This window comes from Drosophila nasuta, chromosome 3, assembly GCF_023558535.2.
Source record: "Drosophila nasuta strain 15112-1781.00 chromosome 3, ASM2355853v1, whole genome shotgun sequence".
Lineage (NCBI taxonomy): Eukaryota > Metazoa > Arthropoda > Insecta > Diptera > Drosophilidae > Drosophila > Drosophila nasuta.
Window position 1 is genome coordinate 53465098 of NC_083457.1, and position 10154 is coordinate 53475251.

General features: G+C 43.5%; 3 protein-coding genes across 5 annotated transcripts in view; all 3 read right to left on the reverse strand.

The window, feature by feature from the left end:
- LOC132788600 (IQ motif and SEC7 domain-containing protein 1) overlaps window positions 1-3592 on the reverse strand; it is a 47919-nt gene extending 44327 nt beyond the window's left edge. Inside the window, exon 1 of the mRNA XM_060796086.1 lies at window positions 2769-3592. Coding sequence (XP_060652069.1) covers window positions 2769-3088 — 320 coding nt within the window. The 5' untranslated portion in view covers window positions 3089-3592. The remainder of the gene's footprint in view (window positions 1-2768) is intronic.
- A 438-nt stretch (window positions 3593-4030) lies between these two features.
- Window positions 4031-5856, reverse strand: LOC132791975 (DNA-directed RNA polymerase III subunit RPC5). Its single transcript, XM_060801149.1, has 2 exons — window positions 4678-5856; window positions 4031-4435 (listed from the first exon to the last, which is right to left on the reverse strand). The coding sequence occupies exons 1-2, from the start codon at window positions 5776-5778 to the stop codon at window positions 4076-4078; spliced, it is 1461 nt and encodes a 486-aa protein (XP_060657132.1). The 5' UTR covers window positions 5779-5856; the 3' UTR covers window positions 4031-4075.
- A 619-nt stretch (window positions 5857-6475) lies between these two features.
- LOC132789917 (unc-112-related protein) lies at window positions 6476-10092 on the reverse strand. 3 transcript variants are annotated; one of them, XM_060798255.1, is made up of 4 exons: window positions 9863-10092; window positions 9476-9758; window positions 9342-9414; window positions 6476-9269 (listed from the first exon to the last, which is right to left on the reverse strand). In XM_060798255.1, exon 4 carries the CDS (start codon window positions 9236-9238, stop codon window positions 7064-7066), a length of 2175 nt encoding a protein of 724 aa, XP_060654238.1. In that variant the 5' UTR covers window positions 9239-9269; window positions 9342-9414; window positions 9476-9758; window positions 9863-10092; the 3' UTR covers window positions 6476-7063. The 3 variants fall into 3 exon arrangements, with proteins under 3 accessions (XP_060654238.1, XP_060654237.1, XP_060654236.1); XM_060798254.1 differs by having other exon boundaries at window positions 9470-9758; XM_060798253.1 differs by having other exon boundaries at window positions 6476-9281; window positions 9342-9758.
- Between the last annotated feature and the right edge of the window lie 62 nt (window positions 10093-10154).

The window sequence follows — 10154 nt, forward strand, 5'->3', positions numbered from 1 at the left end:
AAATTTGAAACAAACTTTATCTGCGTGCAAACATAACAAATGCATTGGAAAAAAATTATAGCTCTATCTCTTATAGTCTCTGAGATCCAGTGTTTCATACGGACAGACAGACAGACGGACATTGCTATATCTTCTCGACTGTTGACGCTGATAAAGAATATACATATATACTTTATAGGGTCGGAGATGCCTCGTTCTACCTGTTACATACATTACTGGCCAGCACAAAGTTATAATACCCTTCTACCTTATGGGTAGCGGGTATAACAACCACAACAACAACACAAACAACTTCATTTGAGCTGCCCGCGCATTTTCAACGTTTTCATCTTGAGAATGTAGCTTTTAATGTTGTTGTTTTTCCTTTTTCATTTTATTTTTTCGTATTTATTCATTTTTTGAATGCTTGTGCGAAGGTGAACAATGCAAAAAGACAACAACGCCAAAAAGAACCTTTGCCGTCTGATCTTCTGCCTCTCAGCTACAACTCTTTAAAATTTCAGTTTGTATTTTTAGTTTTTTGGTAATTTTATTTGGCGAGGTTAAACGGGCAGCCAAAAAACAACGGTTAGAGATAACTGAACACTTGCGTTTATTTGCTTAAACGGGTTCAACGCTGGGCATGACCACAAGGCAAAACAAATATTCCCCTCCTCTACTTAAATTAACTTAAATTTTTCCTATCTTTATTTTATTTTCCATCGTTGTGTATTTCAATGTCGATATGTGTCTCTGGCCAATTTATCTTTTGTACTTTGCGTGTTTGCATTGCATTTACTACAACTAATCTGCGACTAAGTTCTTCATTTACTAGCGATGGCAGCGTGGGACTAAACTATAATTACATTAAATATTTAAATGTTGCACAGATATGATTCAGATAGCTCTTTTAATTATGCAATTTTATGGCAGATTTATGCTCAAGCTTATCTAAGTTTTATTAGCATTGTATTATGTGGCAAAAACTAATTTCGAAACAACGTTTTACGATATTCTGATTCCATTAATTTCGTTTTTTGGAGAATCTACAATTAAAACGCACCCACGCAATATTATTTAATTTGTTATTCATTGATCATCAACAATGCCGACACTTTACTCACATTATCAATGCGCATTCAAATATTTTACTGCTTTTCTGTTTTAGAAATAAAGCATTAATATTTATTAACATTTGTCAAATTTATTTGTCATTCAACTTTTTAATTAACAGCCAATTATTTCCGCATTAGCATGAGTTCTCGCAAAAACGTTTAGTCTCAAGTTTCACGATATTCTAAGTGAATAGCAACCGCTAATTTAATGCAGATTAATGATTTTTTTACTTTTTATTTACTTAATTAATAATTTTCTGAGCGTTAACCCTAACAAATTATTCTAAGCTTAACTTTAAAGATATTTCATTAGCAACCACTGTCATATTTTGAGAGGTTCTAATTGAATGGAAACCACTGTACATATTTTTAAATAATTTCATGAAGATTATGATCCAAGTATGTAACCACCAAAATTTTTTAAAAATTTGGGAGTTTCTAAATTAAAGTTTACTATTATTAAAATTTCTAAATTAATAATAAACATCTTTTCTGAGACGATATTTTACTGCCAAATTTTGAGAGGTTCTAATTTTAATATAATTTTATGAAGATTACGATCCAAGTACACAAATATGAGAATTTAAAAAAAAAATTTGCGGTTTTCTAAATTAAAGTATACTATTTCATTAAAATTTCTTAATTAATAATAAGCAACTTTTCTGTGAACAAATTCTCAGAAATTTGGCAATACTTTACTGTCAAATTTTTTAGAGCTTTTAATTGAAGAGCAAGCACCGTAAAAATTTGAATATAATTTCATGTAGATTAATTGATCATCCATGTTTGTCACTTGCCCTTCATGCTCACATTATCTCAACAATTGAAGGAGACAGTGTGAGAGAGAATTCACCGTGTTGACGTCAATTAAAGCGTATATCAATATCGTAATATTTGAGACTTTTTATTTATCGTGCTTTTTGGGTCAGGGCAAAGCAGATACCCTTGGCACGACCCGCAGCACGCTCATCTCTAGCAACATCGATAGCAATAACAACAACAATAACAACAACAAGTTCGATGTGCAGCTGCCCTAAACTTGCCATTGAATTTCCGTTGGTAAATTCCTAGTTTTTATAAAATTTCGGTCTGCTTATCGATAACCGTTTTGTGTACTGAGTCTTTGTCTAGCACAGTGCGAAGTCGCTTATCAACTAGGCGCATACGATACGGTGAAAACTACACACTCACACACACTTGTACAAGTGTGCGTGTGTATTGACGTCGAAGTGCAAAGCAAACAAATGGCAGGGGAAACGATAAGCATAAAAGCAGAAGCGAAACATACCGAAAAAAACAAAAAAAAATAACAGCGGCCTCTGACTCAGAGTTGCAAAAACCCAAAAAAAAAAGGGAAAGAAAAAACAATTAAGGTAATAAAAAGAAACAGGCACACTTTTTAATGCTCGCCTCGATCGAAAGTTGGCACCATATTTTGGCCATCAGTGTCACGCACACTAAGAAATTGCACATGAAAAGGGGTTGCAAAAAAACCAGAAAGAAGTTGAAGGAAAAAGTCGTAGCATTTTTTTCCAGAGCCTTTGCAAAAACCAATTTGACAGCTGGGTCGAGAGCAGGACATGACGCAACAACACTGTGACTCAGTAGTCAAAGTGCCCCCCTGTCAATGCCCCCTCTCTAGAAACAAGTTAAGCATAAGGTAGTTGTACTCACCCTTCATCCAAATCGAGGGGCAAACGCTTCAGTTCGGACATGTCCAGCTCCAAGCGGAGATTAGCCACCTCGCAGAGCAGACGATCGCGTTCGATGCTGAGCTCCTTGAGCTTGGCGTGCAGCACATTGTTCTCGTGCACCAAATCCTCCACATTGAGTGGGCGTGGCTGTGACTGTGGCAGGGGGCAGAGCATTGAGCTGGCCATGAGCAGCGATTGAGTTGTTTGATGCAACAGCAGCTGTTGCTGTTGTTGATGTTGCTCCGGAGCGTCAGGCTCGCTGCGCTTTGGTGACAAGGTCTTGTGTTCGGCCTCCGACATTGTCTTAAATATTCTACAAACACACACTATGCACTTTTTGTCGTATTTCGTATTTTGTTGTTATGTTATGGCTTAAAAGCGAACATCGCGCCACGCAAACGCACTCGCGACCGCCGCCACCGCAGAGCAAGCGAGATGGGGAGAACACAACACACACACTCGCGTACACACACACACACGCTCAAGCACAGGAAAAAAAGCGACTTTGAATATCAGTCAAGAAGAAAAGCGAATGAGAAAGAACAACACGACGGAGACAACAAGGCACGAAAGCGACGCCGCCGCAGTCGCAGTTTGCTTTGATTTTAAATTCACTTGATATTCTTTTTCGTGCACTCAACAAATTGGAATTCACTTGATTTGATTTTGCTTTGGAATATTTTGATCTTATTGTTGCACTGCGTCGGTGTGTGTTATTTTGGCTGTTGAACAAACTCTTTCAAATTTCGGATTTTCGTCACATGCGCGAGCGACGAGCTAGCGACTTGTGCTTCGGAATCGAAACGAATACGAATACGGCGGCATAGAGTGACCAAACCTGCTGCGTTCATAAATCCACCACTTTAAAATCCAATTTGCCATTACTCAAATTGGATGTGCGGTCGATAACACGTTATGCGGTTTTTTATCGGGCGCACTTACAAGCATTCTGTTAAACATTTCAAAGATTATCTAACGTTTATTAAACAATTACTTAAAATGACTTCTAAAAGTCAATTATTTTGTTTATTAAACTTATATCCCACATTTGTGGCTCTTCAAGAAATAAATGATTTTAAATTGAATTGTATTCATCAAACTGTACAGTTTACATTTCTGTTAACTGTTGCTTATGCTAGGCAGCCCTTACAATACACCTCAAACTGTAAAACTTCAACTATATTTTGCTAGAGCAGCTTCAACTGTTAACAGTGTACACGAACTGATTAAAAACAATCTTGGTAACAAATATGTTTTATTTTATTATTTGGAACAGTTTAGTAGATGCTACGTTTCAGTTGCGGACAAATGCATCGCAGGAGGCGGCATCGTCGTTGTCGTTGCTGAAGTTGATGGCTGCGATTCACTTTTACGCGTGGAACGCTTGCGCACACGTTTCGTTTCCTTAGCCCAATCCATTTCACTGTACATCTGCTCGGTGGCACGCCAATGGAGCTCCTGACGCTGCACTAGCTCCACATGCTTCTGCTCAAACTCCTTATCTGGGGGCAGGAGCAGCTCCCAACGTTTCGTAGCGGTTACGCGTGCCACAGTCTTGAGAACATCCAGAGTTTCGGCGGGTGGCAATTGAGTGGCAGTCATGACTTGGTTGCGATACAGGAACGAGGTGCGTGAGAATCTGAAAAGCTGCAAGATAAAATTAAAATTATTTCCACTTCTGATCAGAATGTAAACAAGTTCTGAGTAGCAAGCTGTTAAAATTCAAAAATGGCGCCCACTGACTAGCGAAGGTGAGCTGCAAGTTTTGATAAGTTGTCGCAATATATCGATATTTTAGCATGTGAATAGTAACTGAACAAAGTGATCGATTTTAAAATAAATGTAAATCACATGGAATTTGTGGAAGGAGGCTTCTGTTAATCACTTACTATATAATCCCTGGCTCGAATCATTTGCTCCGCTGTCACACCATTTGCATGCGACAGCATCTTCTCGGGATAAACGACCTCCGACTTGGGCGCCCAGTTGCCGTGCAACAAGATGCCAACTTGAGGTAATAACGCCAGTACTTTGTCCGCATTCACATGCGGATCGATGTGCTCAGTCAGAATGTGGAGGACATCGGCAAACGAGAGAAGCTTGGCATCCTTGAGCAGCACACGCAGCTGTTCCAGCAGCGGCATCGTCTTCAACATGGCCTTGTTATAAACTGGCAACACGCTGTTTGCGTCAACCTGTTGCACGTGCTCATCGTGTGGCAGCAGCTTGTTCAGATACTCGCGGGATGGCAACGCCAACGATTGATTCGACTGATGATTTGTGCAAAACATTTTCTGGCGTTCCAGCTCCGCTGTCGGCGTATTCCTTGCATGCCAATAGGTTTCGCACCACGGTTCCTCGACAATGCGTTGCACAAAGTTGTCGTAGGTGCCTCGCTGTTCCTTTGTTTTCTTGGCAGCAGCGGCGCCAGCGCCGGTGCCACGTGCAAACTTCACCGTCACCTGCTGGGCAACCTCCTCATCATCCATTTCGTCATTTTGTGCCTTTTGTTCCGCCTTGCGTCGCTTGTCCTCCTTGTCGAAGTGGGTGAGCGAAGGCCTCAGTTGCACAATGCTGGCCAGTGGCGACAGATGCACCTCCTTATCCTCCGTATAGATGCCCACCACATATTTCGAGATGTCAGTGAGAGAGCGTGAACTTGTAAACGCCTGCTTATCCATAATACCACGCTTATATGTGGGTCTCTCGGCTCCCTTGGCGGGCACAGCACCATAAGTGTTCTTGCCATCGGCAGCCACTGCAAATTGTTCGCCTTTGAAGCGATCGTAGTGCTTAGACTCGAGATTGAGGCCGAAATCCACTTTGACTTCCTGCGTGAAAGGTTTCACACAGCAGTTGACGACGACAGCATCGTCGTGGTTGGCAATTTCGGTTTTGGTGGGGTACTGGAACAAGTAGAGCTGGTCCTGCAGATGCTTGGATAGAAATACTGGTATCTCCTCCACAATGGGATCGTCGGTGTCGTCCATTTCAGTTACTGTTTCAATTTAAATGTAATACTTGCAAATTGTTATTTTTCAGCTGGCCGCATGCGGTCAGTGTGACCGTAATCTGAATTTAAAAATTCACCTTTATAAATAAATATACTGCTATATGGTGTGGCCGCTTAGGTGTGCATTGAGGCTGCCAGATGTAACGAACTTTTCGATAAGCGATTTATTTCGATAACTCTCAAATTTTAAATTCAAGCAATTGGCGCTCAGTTGTTGCATGCACTTAAACCTTGCGGTTAATTGAGTTAAATTACAGCAACTCCAGATCTGCTGACCTTGGGAGAAGTTGTGCTGCCGAGTAAGCGACAGCACACCCGTTTATGATGATTACCATGTCCGCAAATACGCACATAAGTCATCAATCAGCGGCACACACATGAATGTAGATTTAATTCACTCGAATATCTTGCGCATAATCCGCTTCCCCTCTGCCCGCTTCGTTCCGCAAGTTGTGTAAATATTTGTTGATGGTGGCAGCAACAACGTCTGTCTGGCCTTATCAATTCAATTGAAAATGTTATTAATAACAATAGCACGCTTTATACGAGAAATGGGAATGTTTGTTGCATCAACACAGACTTGCGACGTCGTCGTCGTCGTCGTCAACGTCGCGCACGCCCCTCAATGAGTAATCGCTGCATATCTCGGAGATGACGAAAAAGAATGCGAACAATTTACGATCATTAAAAACATATAAAATAATTTATTTGCTCTTATTAATTTGTTTTAATAAATATACAATATGTAAAAAATGTTTCTGGTTAGTTCTTTTTTTTTTCTTTTGTAGTACAAAAATAGGCGAGTGTATAAAATTATTAATATGCTACCCGAACTTCAATTACACACTGATAAACTGATAACGAAAACACGTTTTTTTTCTATTTTGTTGTTGTTTTAGTTTTAGTAGGCACACTTTTTTTTGGACATGCGACAAAATGCGTCTTGACTTGGGGGTTAAAAGATTGTATAGAAGGCACAACGTGGGTTGTATTACAAAGTATTACATATATATTAGTCTAGATATTAACGTTGACAACAATAGCATGACACACTATTGCCTATTTTAACATTTACACACTGACACAGATACACACGCACACAAATCAATTAATGCTGTTACCATTTGAAAACATGCGACAGTATTTTCTTTCTAATTTTTAGTTTTGTTTTGTTTTTGTGCTTGGCACTTGTTTTGAATTCTCTCCCCAAACAAAAAGTGAGAGAAGGTAACAAATCAGAAATTTGTGCTCGCCGTGCATTTTTACGACCAGCCGCCCGTCAATTTGTGGAACATCTCCTCGTTAAGCGTCTGATTGTTCTCCTTGGAGCGCATCGACATGAAAATGTAGCCGCCGATGAACTCATGCACCACCTTGCAGTCGGCGGAGAGGCAAGAGAAGACGACGTTCTCGTCGTGGAATTGAATCATCATGCACTTGATGCCCCAGTTAACGTTCCATGCCTTCATCGTGTTGTAACGCCACGTCTTGATGTGATCTCCCGTATTCAGATCCATTCGCATGATCCGATTGTGCGCCACACCCAACAGCTCCTCCTTCTTGTGGCCATCGAATTTGATGACAAACAGTGTGACCCCAAAGTCGGGCAGCGATTGCCAGGCCTGAATGTACTTCAACTTGGCATCCATCAGCTGCAGCTGACGGACATTCGCATGCGCCTCCAGAATCCTTTGCACCGCCTTGCTCGACAGCTTGCGCAGCATCTTGGGTGACAGATAATCCACAGCATCCACTGTGCGTGGATTTATGTTAAGTGGCGCTGCCTGCGCCGGCTTCTGCATCTGCAGCAGCGAGCGTATGCTGCTCACTTCGCTGTCGTAGCTGCTGTCGGCCAGCGAACGTCCCTTGGCCGCCAATCGGCAAGCGGCCATCCATTTGGCGTATTGCTCCTCGTTGTCGAAACGCACCCAGAACTCGCTATTCGGTCCATTGCGTCCCTCTGGCGGCACCTCGAGTCGTATGCCGAATTTGCCCTGTGCCAAGTGCACATCGGGCGTCACTTCGCAGCCGCGCAGATTGATGCTGATGCTGGGCGCACCACGTCGGGATTCCTCCTGCGATTTGTACAGATGCAGATGCAGATCGCGATAGGTGAAGAAGTAGCGTTTGGACGACTTGAGCGTGAAGAGATGTGACTTCTGGAAGCGCAAGTAATCGGACAACTCGGGTATGCGTGTTATGTTGCCAGCATCGCCTCCGCCTCCGGGACCCTCGAGCGTTATCTGCAGCTCATTCAGCGCCGAGTCGATGTCATCGTCACCGCCATTTGTTTGTGCGCCAGACAAATCCTGGCTGGCATTGAAGCCCGCTGGCTGCTTGTCCGTCTGATGATTCACCTGGAACTGCAACGCAGCGAACATCAGAGTCTCCTCCTCGGTGCAGTCCAATTCCTCGTTGAGGATGGACCATTTGGCCTGCTCGTACAGCTGATTGATGCGCACCTGATCGTACTTGGGATTCAGATCGAAGAACGTGTAGTACTTGAAGCGCAAACACAGCGTATCATACTCGCGCACTCCCTGCTCCATGATCGACAGCGAAGAGTCCAGCCAACCGACGTTCAAGCGTGCCTTCTGCACCAGCGTCTTGGGCCGCACAAGGCGAGCCCGGACATCGGGACTGGGCGAGCGTGGCGACACCGCCAAATTCTCCTGAAAGTCGCCGTAACTGGAGCCAGAATCGTAGGCAGCATAGCCACCAGATGCTAATCCGTTGTTGCTGCTACTGTTGTTGTGCTTCCAGGTGCCGGTGGGCGAGCTGATGGGCGTGCCAGGCGCTGTGGCCGCTCGCCTTGGCGTTGTGCCGTACGGCGAGGCGGGAGCGCACAGGAAATTGTTGCCATTTAGTCCCTGAGAGCGATCCAGACTGCCGTTGCTGCCATTGTAAGCCGTAGTGATGGGCACAAAGCTGTTGGTGTCCGCTGCTGGCTGCAAATAGGCGATGCCGTTGGCCTCGGCGACGGGAATCAGCTTCGAGGGCAGCTTGGAGAAGTTCTTCTTGAGGTGCTCCTGTTCGACGGGTTTGCACAGCGACAATTCCTCAGGGTAACGTATGTCCAGATCTTTGCACAGATTCACGACGGCGCCAAATGTTTTCGCGGAGAAGTTGACGCGATAGTCGAGCGTCCGCAAATCCGGCAGCTGAACACGCAGCGTCTTGTGCATGGGCGTGAAGTAGAGAAAGGAATCCGATTGAACGCCCGCTTGATCCAAGGTGGAGCGTGTGCGTGTTAGCCAAATATTCCTGGCTGGCCACCACAGAGCGTGATCGGACCAATCCTTGGGCATCTCGGGATCCACAAGTTGCAGCATGACGCCGCCAATGTGCTGATCGCCGCGCACCCGCAGCGTCTTCTCCACCTGCAGATCTGTGATCAGAATGCGCAGGTTCCAGGTGTTTTCGCCCACATGAATCATCTTGTTGCTGTGCTCCTATTTAAGCAGATGGCTACAAAAATCACTTGATTATTTTTTTTTGAAAAATTGCTCAAACGATGACGTAATCGCTTACGTTACTTACGTTCGTTTCTATCTCTGTCTCTCTATCCACAAGTTATAGTATTATGTGCGCGTTTGTCTTCTTTTATTTGCAACTGCAAATTAAAATGGAATAAATTCTTGGCCCTTATCTGGGCAGATGTTTTCTACTTCTACTTCGTGCTCCAGCTGCAACACAGTTCCAGCTCCAGCTCCACAGCTCCACTTCTAACGCTGCTGTGCAACAAAACACACACACACACACACACGATTGTTATTTATGCCCGTCCAAGGTTATTTGTTAAGCGCTCTCTTGCTGGCGCTCTTTCGAACTTTTAATTCAAAGCTGGTGGAGACGTCGTTGTCGTCCCACGGCACAACAAACACTAATGAATGCTGCAAAATTCCACACACGAGCAACAACGACGACGACGGCGGCGAGCGAATCGTGCACACAAAGCTACGCAAGAGAGATAGAGAGAGAAATTAATTCATAAATAAATCAGCACGAAGCAGCGACGACGCGACGTGTTTTCGTTTGGATTTTTGCCTTTTGCTTCTTACATTTTGTTGTCTGCCAATTGTATGTTTGTTGGTATGTGTGCCTCTATTTGTTTATGGCTTGTTTATTTGGCTAATACACAGCACAGTAGATATTTTGGGTTGCTATTTGCGTTGCTGCCTCAGCTTCCTAAATAATTTTGTCGCTTTAATATTTTGAGTTTATTTTTAGCAGATTTTTCACGTTCGTCATCATCGGCCTTTGCCTTCTTCGACTACCGCTGAGTACTACCAATCGCTGCTATCGATAGCGCACGTTATCGTTGATCATGGCGATGGTATCGTTTAAACGTAG